General features: G+C 40.9%; 1 protein-coding gene across 1 annotated transcript; it reads left to right on the top strand.

Annotated features, from left to right (window-relative positions):
* The first annotated feature begins 1,157 nt into the window (after nt 1–1,157).
* KPNA6 (karyopherin subunit alpha 6) lies at nt 1,158–18,022 on the top strand. The gene is made up of 14 exons (XM_072136600.1): nt 1,158–1,395; nt 3,310–3,443; nt 3,795–3,890; nt 3,992–4,091; nt 4,207–4,301; nt 4,598–4,729; nt 4,829–4,917; nt 5,033–5,132; nt 5,705–5,868; nt 6,639–6,717; nt 7,428–7,553; nt 15,487–15,614; nt 15,726–15,904; nt 17,379–18,022. The coding sequence occupies exons 1-14, from the start codon at nt 1,392–1,394 to the stop codon at nt 17,564–17,566; spliced, it is 1,614 nt and encodes a 537-aa protein (XP_071992701.1). The 5' UTR covers nt 1,158–1,391; the 3' UTR covers nt 17,567–18,022.
* Nucleotides 18,023–19,551: the final 1,529 nt, after the last annotated feature.

Below are 19,551 nucleotides of genomic sequence, written 5' to 3' on the forward strand. Positions count from 1 at the left end.
ATCCATAAAGAAATTAAACAAAGCATCTGAAAAATAATAAATCAGATCAAACTGATTGTTATTGGCCTGAAAGGCATGGAGCTGACCTACAAACACTCAAGTCTTGCAGAATAATTTCGATGAAGAAGTTTGAAATCTGCTTTGGGCCAAGATTTCTCCAGCACTCAACTAGAATCAAGAAGCCCAAGGATATCCACCTTCCACCTCATATCAAGGGGGCAAAACCCACGTAGAATTTAAAAAATAAAAAAATCCTAATAATCAGTCCATTTGGTGCAATGGTGTTAATCATAAGACAGTTCTCACAATGAACACCATTACACCAAATTAGTTGATAATGTTATAATGATTTTGGCATGTAATATGTGTTATATGATAAAGAAAATAAAAAATCAGAAATAGGTGCTGAAGAGCATCTCAACTTTTAAACCACAGCAGGATTGTGGTTCTGTGAGCTACATGTAACTAAATTTTAGTTATGTCCACCTGTCTCAGCCATATGTTATGTCTGGCAAGAGCAGTAGTGATTGTTTTGCCAAAACTTGTTAGATGTTGCTTCCACAACGGAAATCTGGTGAACACCAATTCGCCAACGGCAAAAGTTGCAGAGGGGGAAAGGCTTATGTGCAAACAAGAAGCCAAGTAAAATAAAATATACACGTGCCAGCTGTGTTTTATTATAAAGCACCTTGAGGTGTGATCTAGAGGGAATGAGGAAATAATAAGAGAATCACGCTGCATCATTTCTTCACCTAGACTAAAGTTGGCCATGGGAGATTTATCAGAAGTGATTGAAAGCAGAACTATTCTAGTTGCTCATGACAACCAATCAAAACTCAGCTTGACTTTCCCAGAGCTGTTCAGAAAATGAAAGTTGAGCTCTGATTGTATGCCATGGGCAACTCGTTTTGACCACAGCCACTTCTGATAAATCTCTCCATGTAGGTTTGCATGACGGTGCTTGTACAGTAACAGTAATCACTGTATGGCGGTAATATTTTATATGGCTCGCCACAAGCCCCAGGACACTGCCTGCCGCATCATCCATGGACATGTAATGCCGGAGTGATCCGCGCTGTACAGACTGTATCCGGAAAGGGTTTGGTCACTGGTATATGGGGACACGGTGCTAACATGTGAACGATAGCTCCCTCTACTGAAACTGACAGTACAGCGCTTCCCTCAGCACGGTCGGAAGCCAGCTGAATAGACCTCTGCTGGTTTAGGCGGTGGAACGCACGCACAGGCCTCCGTGAGACGCACGTCCATGGATTCCAGACGTTTACTTACGCAAATTCGCTCTGCGCCTTAGATTGTCATTCAGAGGCTTCCGTTGGTCAGACATATTGTCCCAGAGGAGCCGGGAGAGGGCCTCACAAACCGGGGGCAGCATGGGTGAGATTTATGGCTTTAATAGAGGGGAAGAGGGACCTGTAACGATAATCTGACGGTGTTTGGCTTGGCACCGCCATGACGGTGAAAGAGTGGCAAATGCTCAGTCTCCCCACCCTGGTGTTGGAGCTTGCTGTACCAGGGGTCCTGTTACGTAGATAAGTTTCCTCCTTGTCCTGTACTTCCTGGAATGTCTAGTAATAGGAGTGAGGGGTGCAGGTCTGTCCTTACTATACTGTATGGCATCTGTACCGTGTCAGCACTTAAATTATGCATCTCACTCTGTGGTCTCTTTCCCATGAATGATTTTATCATAGGAGTGTTGTCCTAGTCCACATCTGACAGCATTTTGTCTCATTGTGCTATGCAAACGTCCAATGTTTTGCACATTCCGCTGATACAATCCTTTCCAAGAAATATGCAGATTGTGGTACTCGGATCTGTGTTGAGCAAACACGGTTCATAGGCAGCAGGCCTCATCTTGATGTGATTATTGCAGGCACCGACCTGGAAGGTTTGGAAATGTTGCATCTAACATAATGTATAGTGACACCATTGAATCCATCTGTGTCTTGCGTTGGTTGCATGAGCCAACCCCAGGACCCAGAGCAGAGCTATGCCAGGCAAGGTAGAGGAACCGGGAGCAGTACTGTATAGCTGACAACTACTTACCCTTCCAGAATCCTCTAATGATTCCCTGTACCCTGACATATAACCAGAGTCAGAACAAAGGGAAGCGTCTGGTGAGGACTTTTCATCTGCACTCACCACTACCCAGCTTTCTGCACCAATAAATGCTTCCATAGGTTATTGAAGCACTTATTTGACCCTGACTGTCAGCAGGGTGTGGCCCGCAATTCGAGGCTTGACAGATGGCATGTGGGTTGTACATCCTCTTCTAGGCTGTTAGCTGAGATGAATTTTTGCTGCACTTTATGTACATGCTCAGTAGTGATTAAAGAAATTCCCGCATTTATCTTGAAACAGAACTCTCTGTCGTCTCCCCACCCCACCCCAATGTGTCACCCAGCCTGGAAATGTCAGATCTTCCTTTTCCAATTTCCTTTGCAGTACCTTATACAGAATTGAGATCCCTCCCGTGCGTTTTTACATCAACAGTATATTGTCAAATTGATTTTTGACTCGCCTCTAGTTTCATATCCCTAACAATGTCTATGCAAAAATGTTTAATCTGTGCAGATTGAAAAAATTGGGATCCCCCTAAGTCCATAGCAGCTGATTTTTACCAGAGATGTCCCTCTGTAATGAATCCAAGTGCTTTAACACTTGCACCACCAATGAAAGTGCAGTGATTTCCATTGTGAAACAGATATTGCTGATTTTCTCTGTACTATGAGCAGTTATATCCCTAGGGCATAGACCTTTCAATCCGGCTATGTCACTGAATTAACAAAGTACTGCATCCACTCTGCAGGTCTCAAACTGCATGGATATGGCTGCACAGATTAGCTCCTTACTAAAGTTCTGTGAATATGGTCTCTGTTATCTCTTAAAGCCAGAGGCACTAGAATTCCCTTTTTTATGTGAAATCTCAAGTTTAGAGGCTGCAAAGGGAGAGTCGCTTTGTACCTATAAACATGCTTTCAATGTCATATTAATATCGGGGTATAATCTTGGGCTCTGTTCATCTGACAGAGGCCAAAAAAGAGACGAGGCAATTTTTTCATCATAATACTATATGTATTCCCAAAAAATACTTGCCATTGTAAAGCCATCAGCTTATTGGGCCAACACTCACGTTAGACTTGTTTTTTCAAATCAACGGGTTAATGAAACGCACATGTATTTAATTCCAAATCTGAATAAATAATGTGAGAATCAAACCCAAGTTGTGCATGGTATGAATTGTTATTAAATTAATTGTAAAATCCTAAAGAACACTTCTCCCTTTTCCAGAGTCCATAGCGAGCCCCGGAAAGGATAACAGCCGCATGAAGAGCTACAAAAACAAGGCTCTAAACCCTGAGGAAATGCGCAGACGGCGTGAAGAAGAAGGAATCCAGCTCCGCAAACAGAAGCGTGAGCAACAGGTTAGATGTTTCATAGTTTACATACTGTACTGTTTCTGTCCTCCTCATGAAGGGGAATAGAGGTCACTTTTCCATACAACTCCTCTCTACTAATGACCTGGTTTTAGCATCACCATGTTTTCAGAGATATAACATTTCTATTTATCTGTTGATAGAGCTGGTTGAGGGCTTATGTTTTACGAGACAAGTTGTTCTTGTACCTCTTATCACCTTTGTAGACCATTTGTGTAAAGGAACTTGATTTTTTTTTTTGTGTGTGTGTGGTGTGTTCTTGCAGGTCAGGTATAATTTGACCTATGGTCCAGATAAAGGATGTGGGTATACTAAATAAAGTTTTTCTGTTTATTGTAGCTTTTCAAGCGTCGCAATGTAGAGCTTGTTTCTGAAGATGCATCCATGTTTGATGGGCCTTTGATGGACTCTTATGTCAGCTCCACTAATGTTGGGGTATGTATGTCTAGCACAAAAGATGTTTACAGGATTAATACATAAAACTTACTTACACCAAAACATTCTTGCAATTAATTTCATCTTGTTGCCACTCATAGGATGGAGTAATTTCTCGTGAAATGGTTGGGCTCCTACTCTCCGATGATCCTGACTTGCAGTTAGCAACAACACAGAAATTTCGGAAGCTGCTATCCAAAGGTGAGTTCCTGGAAGCCATTTATGATTCAGTTCACACTGCTTGTCACATAGATAAAGAGCTCAAGGACAATAGAAGAAAACTTAACTTACCTAGCCTGTTATCACTTTGTTATAGAGCCAAACCCCCCAATAGATGAAGTTATCAATGCTCCTGGAGTAGTAGAACGCTTTGTGGAATTCCTCAAAAGGAGTGATAATTATACATTACAGGTATGTTCAATAGATTGAGGCCATTTCTGGTCTTGGTCCGTGAGCAGCAATATTTCCAAATACTATGCATGGAGCAGGACACACAGCTATCAACGATTCTAGGATTCAGTCTCCCACAGGACTACTGTTTCATATACAACTATGATGCTGTGAATACTGCTTCTTGCACAGTGTTCAATATTGCGGCACACAGACACTGTTCAGTCCTAATGTGGTGGGGCAAAACTGGCCTTTGGCAAAGAAAACTCATTGTTGTTTAGCAGCACAGTATAATATATTCTTATGTTATGTAACAGTTTGAAGCAGCTTGGGCCCTGACAAACATTGCTTCGGGGACTTCACAACAAACAAAGATTGTAATAGAAGCAGGAGCTGTGCCTATCTTTATCCAGTTGCTAAACTCTGAATATGAAGACGTTCAGGAGCAGGTTAGAACTTGATCCCTCTCTATGTCTTCTATGGTTTCTGTTTGTTATTTTTTTGTCTTGTTTTCTCAAAAAGTAATTGTAACTTCTGGGTTTCGGCAGGCAGTGTGGGCCCTTGGCAATATTGCTGGGGATAGCTCAGTGTGCCGTGACTATGTATTGAGCTGTGACATCCTCCCTCCCCTTCTAAAGTAAGTATATTATGCAGATCAATCAGGTGTAACTCTGTATAGTACAACATGAGTGGTGGTTTATGGATGGAGTTATAGTTGGGTAATGTTTTATTAATATTTGTGTTTTCTCTAGTCTACTCACAAAGTCAAGCCGTCTCACAATGACCAGAAATGCAGTGTGGGCCTTGTCCAACTTGTGTCGTGGAAAGAGCCCTCCTCCAGACTTTGACAAGGTTTATATTTACTTGGTTTTAACAATTTAGGGCCAGTGCACAACACACTCGAGGTTTTTTTACACTAAAATTAATGCTTGCTACCGTGTAATTTTTTTTTTTTCCCCTATTGTAAATAATGGAAATGTATGGTAAATAAAAGGGCTTCTGTTTACACTCCCTATTGGATGCCTGTTATCCTCTCCCATAATGGAAAAGCGTAACGGACAGCACTACCGCACACTAGGTGACAACTTGGCCTCTGTACACAAACGTGATCCCTTGTCTGCAGGCCAGGCAGTCATTTTTCTATTGACGGATGGGCTGCAAAGATGGACAGGTAAAGGGTCTGCCCAATAATTTACAGTTTGGGCAGTCCTCACACGGCATAGCGCATGTAAGGGCCAATGACTTGAGCACATGGAAGGCAATGCGGTCTTGCAGTAGCCACATAAAGTCCAGCACACAGCCCCATTACATGTTTGTGCCCATGAGGCCTTAGATGTTTTTATGCAGAGGACAACTGCTGTATTTGACATTGCTCTTGAGAATCCTGTTTACTTGTTTTTGTTTTTTCATTCTGCTCTTTCTAGGTGTCTCAGTGTCTTCCTGTACTATCACGGCTTCTATTCACCAGTGACTCAGACTTATTGGCAGATGCTTGCTGGGCACTGTCGTACCTTTCTGATGGTCCTAATGAGAAGATCCAAGCTGTGATTGATTCAGGGGTCTGTCGCAGGCTGGTGGAACTCCTAATGTAATTGTCCAGTAATTTAATGTAGCATTTTGGGGGATTGGGTTATTTGCTATGAAAATGCTATGACTGTAGAGTTATTGGTCACATTTTAAATAATGTTATTATTACATGTATGCTTTGGGATAATGGATTACAAGAAATGGTTATGTTTAAAGTACTCTGTAGAAGTGAAAGACTCCCTACAACCTTCAGGCTAGTTAAGAAGCAAAGAATTATGTGATTGTACACCGGTAAAGCAGCATGTTAACATTGAACTGAAAATGGAAATGTCTAAAATATGTAATATATGTGCAGAGAGGATGTTGTGATGAATCTCCCTCTGTGTTTCAGTATTACACAAGGGAGATGGGCAGAAATTCTTGGCATCTATTGGCATAGTAGATATGCAATGTGAATGGATAAAGGGGAACAGAACAGACTTCTGTATGTGTGATAGTAGGCAGATAGCATATGGCCATTCCTAGGGACAAAATCCGAGTGCAAAGAACAGCTTGTTTTACTGCATGAACCTAGCACTATATATGTTTATTAATTTTTCTTGTACTAAAGTACCCTGCTCCAGCTTCCGATTCTAGCTTTTTGATGCTCCTATGGTCTTCAGCACTACTGGCTGACATAGAACAAGTAAAATCCTCGGCCAGCAGTACTGAAGACAAGGAGACTGCCCAATGTTGGAACCAAAACGGGGTTAGAACACCTTTCACATTCATAATGCTTTTTGTTTCAAGTAAATTATCTGTGTTAATTCTATTTTTTTTTTTTTAACAAAGGCATAATGATTACAAAGTGGCTTCACCTGCTCTAAGAGCTGTAGGGAATATTGTCACAGGAGATGACATTCAGACGCAGGTAATAAACTAAATTAAACACTGGTATGCGGGTTTGTCAAGAAGTACAATACCAGACGGGGTGAAATCAAGTCCTTTTGAATGCGAATTGCACCACATTTATTAAAATTACCACTTTATCCTGTCAGGTTTTGCCACCAAGGACTGGAAGTTTTGGAATTTGTGTTATCCTCCACTACCATATTCTAACCTTTTGAGCTGTTACACAAGTTTTGCTAGCTAACAATGCTGTACTCTACAGCTCTTACATCATATTGGAGTTTGTTACAATGCCTCTTATTGTAGACTCTTACAGTCTGACTCAAACCAAATCTGTTTACACCGGAAAACGGAAGTAATTTGCACTTGAAATTCCCTGCACCACATTTACTGAAGGTTTTAGGCAGTTTTCCAACTCTTCTTAAAAAAGGGCGCATCCTCAATAACAAAGGTGCCTGGCCGGACAAATAATGGACTGTGTGTCATAAAATTCAGTACTCTGGTGCAGAAAACGAGACCAACTAATAGGAGGTGCTTAGTATGATTCACCAGTCTTTCACTGCACAAGATGAATCATCTAGCATAAGATGCAATAATTAATCTGGCACAGCAAAGAACAGTTTAGTTCTACTCTCTAGACTGACACAATAAAACCTCTCCCCCTGTGTGTGGCATCTGCAGTCAAAACAAATTGTATTCTCTCTCAGCCTTGTATTTCTTTTGTTTTTGCAGGTTATTTTAAACTGCTCTGCTCTTCCTTGTCTATTACACCTTCTGAGTAGCCCAAAGGAGTCTATCCGTAAAGAAGCCTGTTGGACTATTTCTAACATCACTGCTGGGAATAGAGCCCAAATACAGGTATTTTAATTATTACATAAAAAGGATCATCAGTTTGCAGTATAATCTGCATGCAGCAGGAGTAGCTGAGAAAACTAATCTATACTTTCTTTTAAGTTTTACTATAGTTTTGTAGTAAAATATTTAGTATAACTTGTTTGTTCCTTATAAGTGATGTACTTTCTGGTCTTGGTAGCACTCCTCTTTCCATGGGTGTGAAATGCATTGTTCACAGCCTCCCCAGTATATAGATAGCCTGCCTGCAAACAAATAAAATGAGGCCTGAGGCAAACCATACAGATAGATATCTCCAATGCCATAAGCATGCTTCATAGCGAAATCGCACCGATTCGGACAGAACCTCACACATTGAGGACAAAATGGAGCAATTCGCCAATGCTCATAACTCGTTATTGGACGCACATAATAAAGCAGAGGACGTAATCACCGCCATTAAGCTTAAATTAGCAGACTTGTAAGACCGAGCAAGATGAAACGACTCGCTTTTTAGAGGAAAAGGAATGTGACCTTTTTTATTTTATTCCATTTTTTTTATGTGTAAAATAGTTTAAAAGTAGCATTTCGGACATTTTGCACACTATTTTCCGTTATGGGGTTCACTGCTGGCAGTAACCGTTTTTATATTTTGATCGGGCATTTTGAGATGCGGCGATACCTAACATATCAGTTCTAGGGAAAGGGGGGGGGTATTGGAATTTTTTTTAGTTTTACTATTTTCGAGACGCTAGATGGTCTGATCATTCCTTCCATATACTGAAATGCAATGCTGCAGATGACAAAGACCCGAGGCCATCATGGCAACTGATCACCGGTCCCTGATGACGTCCCGGGGAGAGAGATCCGAACAAAGAGTGCCGCTGTCTTTTAAATGCTGGCGGCGGCAATGGTGCCTGCACCAATCACAGGTATTAGTGGTGAGTGTTTTCTGCAATGGGCAGCAAACCCCACCTATGTATGAAGAGGGCTCACCACGTGAGACCTCTTCATACAGCATCTGCACCCCTACGTGTGAAAGAGTTAAACAGAAGAAGGGAATTCACTCCTTTTAACCAGGATCCTAAGAGAACAAACTTCCATATAAATGGGGATTACCCGTGAAACTACTAATATCCAGGAACGAAATCGCCCACATGCTGAACACTCCAAAAGATGCTACAACTCTGCTAAAAAAAATTGAATCTGCTGCCCCCTGGAGACAGACGCAGCATTGCGACAGAAGAAGTGATTAGCCACCTTAATGGAGCACCGCTAACTGATGGTGAACAAGGACAAATTAACAACTCCAAGTTTTCCACAATGGACTGTCGATAAGTTTTCACTTTTAGTTATATCCTTTCACGCTAAACTCACTGAATCCACCCCCCACAATACTCTAGCAGCTTGGAGCCTGAAAGATTTACTCGGTTTCAGACTTTGATGTATCCTTACCCCAAAATGTTTCCATTCCTAGTGGCCCTCCCCTATTTCAGGAGGGTTCCACTTTAGTTATTTAACATCTTTTACCTTTTCATTGATAGATTGCAAACAGATAAGTTTTCAAATTTTTAAAAAGTTAGAATTGGCTTAGCAAAGATACAATGTCCATTTCATCACTCTTCAATAAAATTGAATATGGCGTTTAGTATTATTACAATTAATGGAAAAGGGTTAAATAGTCCTATAAAAAGAGCATTGATTTGGAAATAAGCTCTTAAACAGAAAAGCTATTTTATTTGTGTTCAGAAGACTCGTTTAAACCGATTAAAACATAGAAATTTTCCTCATGTTTTCTCTGAAAAGAAAAGGGGAATTTCAATTGCTATTAGACACAGTAGTATTTGATTTGCTACACTCTGATGTAGATGCAAAGGAACATGATTATTTTACACACTATAAACATAAACTGTTTACTATTGTTTCTTTTCTTCTTTTTTTTTTTTTTCTTTTGCACACCCAATACAAACCAACACAAATTTATTCTGGACATAATAGAAAATTTGAACAACATAATACTGGGTTTAGTAATCCTATGCAGAGAATTCAATATAGTTCCCAATTCTCTACAAATCTCCAACCCCCCCCCCCCCCTCCTCTAGCATCTTTTTGTGTAGCAAAAATCTGCTATCCTGCCCTCGTTCATAAATATAGACCAAACAAGTTTCATAAAACATAGACAAACCCTCGACAGCACCAGGAGAATTCTAGATTTTATACAAATATCTGAGACCCGGCGAACGTCCTCCATGCTCCTATTATTGGATGCGGAGAAAGCATTTCACCAATTTTATGGCTCTTATATTTTAGCCACCTAAAAGAATTTTGGCTTTGAAGGTAATAGTATATTGGCTTTATACTAAAACCATTTGCCCAAGTGTACACCTTGGGTTTTATTTCCCATAACTTGAAGATCACAAATGGTACAAAGCAAAGGTGCCCTCTATCCCCTCTAATCTTTACCATGTCTATATAGCCAAACACATTAGGACATCCTTAAAAATAACAGGTATCCAAGTAAGATATAATCATTGTATCATAGTATATAAGGCTGGAAAAAGAGTCAAGTACAACCTTTAAAGGGAACCTACCACCACAAATCTACCTATAAAGGTAGATCGGGTGTTAGGTGGATCAATGGGACGTGAGGATAGCCCTTTTATGCGCAGAAGAGCAGGCCCGCGCCTGTTTCGGAGCAGTGACCGCGCCTGCGCGCTGAAGATGGTGAGTAGGAGGGGAAAAGAGGCTACCGGGGCGTGGAGTAGCCGCCTCGTGTAACCTCAGATGCGGCTATTCCACGCCCCAGTAGCCGCATAAGTAAATTTGCATACAAGTTTAATAAAAGTTAACAAAAAAAGTGGGGACGTGAGGATTAGCCCTTAAAAGGGCTATTCTCACGTCCCATTGATCCACCTACCACCCGATCTACTTTTATAGGTAGATTTGTGGTGGTAGGTTCCCTTTAAGAATTAAATGTTTTTTCCCCCCATAGCCCGTGATATTTTTTTCTCTCCAGAAAGGCATCCAGGCCTCTCTTGTACATGTACGTAGAGTCTGCCATGACAACCTCCTGCGGCAATGAGTTCCATAGTCTCACTGCTCGTACAGTAAAGAACCTTTGTCTATGTTGATGGTAGAATCTCCTCTCCTCTAGGCGTAGAGGATACCCTTTGTCCTGGTCACAGGCCTAGGTATAAAAAGATCTTTGGAGAGATCCATGTACTGTCCGTTCAGGTATCCGTCCCCCCCCCCCCTCCCTCTTACCCCTAATAATCTTGGTTGCTCTCCTCTGCACGTCATGTCCTTTTTTATACACTGGTGCCCAAAACTGTACACAATATTTCATGTGTGGTCTGACCAGTGATTTTTTTTAAGGGCAAAACTATGTCTTTATCATGAGAATCTATTCCTCTCTTGATACTTCCCATAATTTTATTTGTTTTAGCAGCAGCTGCCTGGCTCTGGTCACTAAAATTAAAATGTAACTGTAAAGTTATAGTGATTTTACCAAATTATTATATGTGATTTCCCCCTTTTGAAAACAAACAGAATGATGCTTACTTTGTGCTGCTCCTCTTTTTCTTTCCCAAGTTATGGCATTTTTGAAAGCGTTTCACAAAAATCAGCTAGCTTGCCCACAGATCCCAGGATGCCTTGTGTTCTCCCTCAAAGTAATTTAGCATTAATCCATCTAGTTTCCACCGGTAAATCCAATGAACACTGTACAGTGCACATACTGTGGTGTATATGGTTATAGCCTGGCAGCTTCCATCACATGGAGGAGCAGGGAACATGTAATAAGTGGTAGAAATCATTAGTACATGAAGTCTATAGCCTGTGCTTTGTGAGCACTAAGGGTTAATATCTTATCTGCACAGAGCTGACACGGCCAATGACAAAGTGGGGGAAGGGAGCATTATGAGCTGAAGAGACAAAGTTGGATGGAGGGATAAATGGGGAACAGGGAAGATCCTATACCTCACTACTGTATTCTGTGCAGGAGACCTCTGCATTCACGCTTCCAGCTCTGCTACATACACGGTCACATGACCAGATCCCTTGTGAGCAGGAAGCAGCAGCTCCTTCCCTTCCATTAAACCGCTAGTTAAACATCAAATAAACAAGTCTGTGGACTCAAAGGCTTATGAGCAGAGGGAAAGGAAGCAGCTATTGTAGTTCTAAGGTAATCTGAGGGGTAGAACAAGGAAACTGCGGCATATAGGTAACAAAGATAATAGGCAAAGTTGGTTTACATCCCAAGAGTTATTAATTTGTGAAAAAAACCCTTTACAGTTATTCTTTAAAGGGAACCTGTCAGCACATTTTTACATATACATCTAGTGACCGCTTCCTATAGAGCCCTATTAACTAAATGGCTGCGGCATTTCCTATGTAGGCAGTTTCTGCTATAAAGTTTAAAAAGTGTTAAAACCGCGATACCGCGGTTTTAACACTAACGAAACTAAGCATTTGAAATGGTAGGTTTCCTTTAACTAAAAATTGTTTCTCTTATATTCCCATAAATCGACTATTATCTTATAATATCTGGCATAAGAGGGGGCCGTGTCCTGCCTAGCCAGCCCCTCCCATCTACGCCTCCTTACAATTTACCAGTTAATGACTTGTGATCAAGGTGATGTCATCTCAGGTCCTTTAGCCTCTTAACAATAGCAAACTGTACCCCATGTATGTGTTTGACAACATGAAGTCACAGCAGCCTCCATGGACATCTACTCCTCTCCATCCTCCATGGAGGCTGCTGTGATTTTATGTGATCACATACATGGTGTGCAATTTTCTATTGTTAGAAGGCTAAAGGACCTGCAATTGATGTCACTGGCCACATGACATGAATGTAACTCAAAGCACCATGTAAAAAAAATTGACACAATGGGGCACGTTTATTTACCCGGTCCTGCGTGATCCCTGCTGCGCGTTGTCCGACGAGAATGAACTTTTCCGCGACTCACAAAGATCGTGCGCCCGATTTTCCTGCATCTGACGCTTCCCCGCTCAGGTCTGCCTGAATTTTCCTTCTTGTTCCTGGTGTATGTAAGTGCATGTCTTGCAACTCAATTTTAAAGGTAAATCACGTCCAAATCCGCCGGATCGTTTTCCCTTTAGACTGTTTCGGTTTAAGTTGTAGAGTACCCTCCAGAATTCCCTAGTGAACGCGATCAAAGGCTTTTTCAGTATCAACAGACAGCAGGCACATGGTGGCCCTAGCTTTTGAGATTAAGAAGGTTGTTTAATTTTGTTGTCCCTGGCTTCCCTCGCCAGCACAAAACCCTCATGTTCCTGATGTATCAAGGACAGGATGAATGGTTGAATTCTCAGGGCCAGCAATTTGAAATATATTTTTGTGTCCTAGGGAAATTGGTCATACCCGAACCCGAATTCCTTCCCTTCTTTAGATTTTTAATAACAAAAGCAACTTCTTTGTCAGAAAAAATCACACTCCAGAGGCATCCGCCGCTGAAATGGTAGGCAAGAAGTTCATTTCCAGAAAAGTCTCTGCAGCTAAAGTGTAGGAATTGGAAGTATCAGGAGCAGCATCTCAAATATTATACAAATCTGAATAAAATTTGGAAAATTAATCTAAGATCTGATACTTTGCATCAGTTCTTTGTCTGGGGAATCAACAGAGAAGACATGGGTAGTAGGTGTGAGTGGGTGAATGCCTTTAGCCAACTATATCCCACATTTATCACCATACTCAAAGAAGCCTTTCTGTAAACATTCTCTGGCACATCGAAACTTTTGGCCCAGGAGGGAGAGGATTTCGTGTCTCAGGGAGGAGATTTCCGCTTTCAAGGCATCTGAAGGAGCGGTTTTGGTTAGAATACTCTTTATCCGCTAAGGTGGACAATAAGTATTTGAGCTTCAACCTAGTCCCATGAGACCTGAAAATGTCCTGTAGAGAAAGGTGAAGGGATTCCCAGTTAAGACAAAAGGGAGATTGGGCACAATGATTATCAGAAGAGTCATGAATCGCAATCTTAACTTCTGCAGTACACAGGGAGTCATCTAAGAGATGGCCCACTACTATTTAATATATTTATTAATGATATAGAGGTAGGAATTAATAGCACTGTGTCTATTTTTGCAGATGACACCAAGCTGTGTAGTGTAATACAGTCCATGGAGGATGTTCATAGGCTGCAGGGTGACTTAAACAAAATGAATGTTTGGTCATCCACTTGGCAAATGAGGTTTAATGTGGATAAATGTAAGGTTATGCACCTGGGGGCCAATAATCCAAAGGCAAAATATGTCCTTGGGGGAGTAAATCTGGGAGAGTCCCTTGTTGAGAAGGACCTGGGGGTACTAGTAGATCATAAATTGAGTAACAGCATGCAATGTCAATCAGCTGCCTCTAAAGCCAGTAGGATCTTGTCATGTATCAAAAGTGGTATGGACTCTCGTGATAGGGATGTAATATTACCACTATACAAGGCACTGGTTCGGCCTCACCTGGAATATGCTGTCCAGTTCTGGGCACCGGTCCATAAAAAGGATGCCCTGGAGCTGGAGAGGGTTCAATGTAGAGCCACAAAAATGATAAGGGGTATGGAGGTTCTTAGTTATGAGGAAAGATGAAAAAAAACTAGATTTATTTAGTCTGGAAAAGAGACGACTATGAGGGGACATGATTAATTTATATAAATATATGAATGGTCCATACAAAAAATATGGTGGTAAGTTGTTTCAGATTAAATCAAATCAAAAGACGAGAGGGCACTGTCTCCGTTTGGAGAAACCAAGGTTTAATCACCGGAGGCGACAGGGCTTCAATCTGTGGAATAGCCTGCCTCAGGCACTGGTCACACCCGGGACAGCGGAGAGCTTCAAGAAGGGTCTAGGTGCCTTTTTACACCTATATAACATTGATTGTTATGTTATATAGAATTGTTTCCCCTAAATCCCTTCCTCATCCAATCCCTACCCTTCCTTGGTTGAACTTGATGGACAAGTGTCTTTTTTTCAACCGTATAAACTATGAAACTAAGATGGTCATTGAGTCCTCAAGAACCTTTACGACAAGGGAGAGTACCCTCCAAGGAGCCAACAATCTGTGTGAGGGGGAAAATATGGTCCAATCTATGTGTTATGCACCAAAGAGTGATAGCTAAACTCCCTTACTGAGGTATTTATTGTATGCCACATGTCCACTAAATGAAGAGCTTCAAGTTCCGATTTCATCTTGGGGCGTTTGAAAATGAAGACTGAGGACCTTCCAGTAGTGGAATCCAGATCCACTTCTATTAGCGTGTAAAAATCGCCACCCAGAATGTTGTTGAAACAACTTTGTCGGAGGCAAGCAGTGCATCTTGTGTAGGTTGTCTGCAGGTGCAAAGGTACATCTATGGGAGGGCCTCTGCTGCAGACTTGTGTCGCTGGAGGAAGCAGGGTCCGCCATTGAAGTGCAAAGGTCGCCTGTGAAGCTGCATCCCGTATAGCCACATCCACTGCCCGCAGGCGCTGCGGAGGAGGAGCTTGCCACCATGTTGGTTTCCAGGGGGGAAGAAGGAGTTACCAGGGCATTAAGAATCTTATTCCCTGGAAAGCAAAGGGTGTCTTGGGGTCCCCACGCTCTTTAGTTCCCATTGGTCTGAAAATTGGATGCCGGATAGTAAGGTAGCACAGTATACTCAAGTGATTACAGCAGGAGCTACTCGGTGTATCTGTCTCTGCCATAGCCAGGCCACGCACCCATGTTGTGTAGTTTTTAATGTGAATTGTCAGGAACTGAGTGGATTATTTTTAGATCTATAAACACTTATTCCCAATGGGTTAGAATTAGCATTCTTAATAAATCTTAATAAATAATTTATGTAGTATTTTGGGTTTTAACCCCTTTTAAACTTGTCTGGTCTAAATATGAAAGACTAACTTCTGATCTAGTAAATTGTATGACCTTCTTTTTTTAATTATTATTTATTTTATTTTTTATTTACAGGCTGTTGCCGATGCCAATATATTCCCAGTATTGATTGACATTTTACAAAAAGCCGAATTTCGAACACGAAAAGAAGCTACTTGGGCCATCACAAATGCCACATCTGGGGGTACCGCGGAGCAGATTAGGTAATGGTAGCATCTGTACATACATATTGAAAATTTGTTAATTACATATGCATAACCAAAACTCTTCAAAATAAATATGATTTCATTGAGATTACATGTTCTTATTTTTAGATACCTTGTGGATCTGGGCTGCATTAAACCACTCTGTGACCTTCTGACGGTCATGGATTCTAAAATAGTGCAAGTGGCTCTAAATGGACTAGAAAATATCCTCCGGCTGGGAGAGCAGCAAACAAAAGAAGGGGGTGCTGATGTGAATCCCTACTGCTCACTGATTGAAGAGGCATATGGTGAGACAACTTCTTGTTCCCCTCTTTGCTGCATTCACACTGCCGTATGGGGGACGTTTATACGGCCTATATATGTCCCCCACAGACGGCACGGCGCCCTACATCAGCGGTACAGTGCAGCACAAGTGCGACACCTTAACGTTCCGTACCCCGTGAAAAGATAGGACATGTCCTATCTTTTCTCGCAATGTTCCTCTATGGAGAGGGGCGGGGATGAGTAGTGTCCCCCTCCTCCCCGGTGCCCGCCATGCTACTGTACTAATGTGGAAGCAGCCTTGTGAAGATGTTGGTTAGCAATTCCACATGCATTCATGGACTATAGAAGGGGACACCTTTTTTTTTTTTTTTTTTCCTTTAATTACATAATTCTGTAAGGACCATGTGTAAAGACTGGCTTTTAAGCTCTTTAACTGAGTGTTATACTATTCAGGGAAATGTTACAGTAAGGCCTTTATATTCTACATGTGCAAGTCCTATTTAGAAATATAGCCTTAACCCTTTAACTATATGTGACATGCTGTGGTGTTTGCTATATCCTGCTGGCAACAATCTTGGGTGTTAGTTGCTTCAGTAGTATTTGCAGTATATTGTGTGAACCATCAGACTATGAAATAGCTAAAAGAAAAATTAAAAAGTTCATACAAATTAAAAAATTGATTTTAGAAAGGAGGCTGTGAATAACAAATATAAGATGATTACTACAGTCCCAGTGCAAGGATCTATTAGTGTCGCTGGTTAATCATGATGGATTTTGATGGTCGATTTCGTTTAATCCCTTCCCAACATGCTTTGTACTATTATTGCGTCCGGTGTATGGAGAGCGCTCATAGGCTGAGCCCTCTCCATACAGGGAGGGTGTTTGCTGCATATTGCTTCAAACACCCACTGCTTACACCCATGGTTGGTGCTGGCACCGATCGCGGGTGTTAACTAATTAAATGCCTCAAGCAAAACTGCCGGAGGCCTTTAAATTGCAGTAGTGCATGGGCATCGCCATCTTGGATTTGACATTCTCATCTGGCGGGGATAGGTTGCTATGACAGTGTGTAGTCTTGTACAGACTGACCTTATCTTCCTGAGGCAGCTGCTTACAGATCAGTAGCAGAACTGCCATGTGCAAACCATAATATTGCAGTATATAGCGATCAGACTCCCTAGGGTTAAAGTACTCTAGGGGTACTGGAATAGTGTAAAAAAAAAAAGGATAAAGAAGTCTTCAAAACAACCCCCTTTCCTAGAACTGATTATAAAAATGAAATCACAAACATTTGATAATTTTGGTAACCACATGATCATACCGACCCAAAGAATTAAGGGGAGGTGTCAATTGGAGTGCTGTATCGTGACAGATCATGTTGACAATGAAGCTATTATTTATATGCTGACCCTTGCCACTGCATAGGTTTGTGCTTATATATTCACACCTTATGAAGATTTATTCTTATTTTATTGTTCATTTGCATTTTCATTTTAGGTTTGGATAAAATCGAGTTCCTGCAGAGCCATGAGAATCAGGAAATTTATCAGAAGGCTTTTGAAATGATTGAACATTACTTTGGAGTAGAAGAGGAGGACGCACAACTTGTCCCCTCGGTGAATGATTCTCAGCAACAGTACATATTCCAACAAACAGAAGCCCCCATGGAGGGATTTCAGCTGTGAGCCAAATTCCTAAAGACAATTGAAGAATCCTCTCTCCACTATTGGGTTCAGTTCTTGGAGAGAGATGGAGGGGAAGCAGCAGTGAGATTATTCATGGTTTATTAGAGAAGTTTCTTTCCCCTTACTGTTAACCATATGCTTTGTTCATGCAGAGAAAGCTGCATTCTAATACCATGCTCAACCTTATGCTGCTTTTTGCAGGGTTTGTATGTAAAGCCCATACTTCCCTCTGCTGACGAACTTTCTCTGCTTCATAAGGTTAAGATATATATTTTTTTTGGATTTAAAATGGACTTTTCCTATCTAAAATGCATAAGATGCACGGAGCATCTGTTCCTTTTGTGCAGGGGAGAGAGAGGAGCGGTATCAATTGTACATCTATTTTTTTTCTTGTTTGATGAAAAATATAGTGCTATTTAAAGTTCTAAAAAATAATAAATATGTGAAATGGCTAAAGGCATTGGTTAGTGATGAGGCTGATACTACTTTCAAAGATCTCTCACAGTAACTAATATTTTTGGAACATAGCTTGTTCCTTATCAGGAGCAGCTTGCCAGATCTTGCATATATTTGCATTAAATTAACATTGGGCACTTAGTTTTGGCAACAGAAGCTCCTGAGTGCCTTATAGCATTACCTGCCTTTCAAAATATGTTATTATCTTAAATTTCCTAACCTATAAGCTCTGTTCATGCAAAACATGTTGCATTTTGGTGGAGTGGGGTCAGCATCTTTGCAGCCCGGACCAGTATTGTAAAGGCAGCGACTTGGAATCTGACTGTACATAAGCACTTTGATAATACTAGTTCCTAGATACTTCTTCAAAGTACTCAAGTATATTTGTTCCCTACAGACACTTTGGGTATCAATATTTTAAAGGTGTGCCAATAAGTGTGCTACCTTGTGGCAGCTTGGACAATCTCATTGTACCACTATGTGATAGGATAGTTTTGCAATTCTGCAATTTCCCACCAGTAAATATATATAATTTTCATTTAGGTCATTACCTTTAATAAACTGTGACTTTGGCCTGGACTGGTGTGAAATATAGATTATATATACTTGAATTAAACTAATACTTAGTTGGTTTCTAATCCCTTTTTTTGCTTTTGGCACAATCATAAACTTTGATAAGCAGATAAATAGTGGAATGCTAAACCTTGAATTCAAGACATTCAATTGCTAAAAATGTCAGTTCCCTTGATGGGGATGTCTGATCTGGCCTGCACCTTTATGTATGCCCTGTTGTGCAATGGTTTCATGAAAATACAACTTCAAAATTTTCCTTTGAGGGGCAAGTTTCGTATTGACTTGAACCATCTCAAAAAACTCAACCATAGTAAAACTCTTGCAGTCGTTGCCTATTTTTTCCCTTAGAGTGTGTGTGTTGGGTTTCTTAAAGGAGAGTATTCATTCACAAATGCTTAGGTTTGGAATACCTTTTTAAAGGGATTGTTCGGGTCTGACTATGGGTACTGTGTGGTATTACAAGTAGGCTCCTTTTATCTCTTTACAGCTAAGTGCAAACCATGGTCAGTTGTGGCACTGTTTTTGAAAAAAAAGCAGCCGTGTTTTTCAACTCCAGACAACCCCTTTAAGCTAAATTAAAGGATTCTAACTTGGGAAGTGACCTGCCCATACCAAATGTTATTTCAGTTTCTAGATTTTGTAAATTTTTTTTTTTTATTTCAAAGTTTCCTTTCAATTTTTCTATAGTAATTTCACGGTCACTTGTATTTGAGAGGACATATGCCATTTCCCTATTAATTGCTGCCAAAGTATAAATGTAAAACTCCACCTGTATATTCTCTAAAATCCACACCAGGATCAAGGCTTGTACACCAAGAACACTTACATACTGATGTGCGCTTCGTGCTGACAGGATCCACTTTTTTAGCTTGTTCCGCCCAGGTTTTTACCAAAAGAGGCTTTAAAAATTATGCAAATAAGGTTGTGGGGCTGAGGGCTCAATTAACAGCTACAGA

This window comes from Engystomops pustulosus, chromosome 2 (genome assembly GCF_040894005.1).
Source record: "Engystomops pustulosus chromosome 2, aEngPut4.maternal, whole genome shotgun sequence".
Taxonomy (NCBI): Eukaryota; Metazoa; Chordata; class Amphibia; order Anura; family Leptodactylidae; genus Engystomops; species Engystomops pustulosus.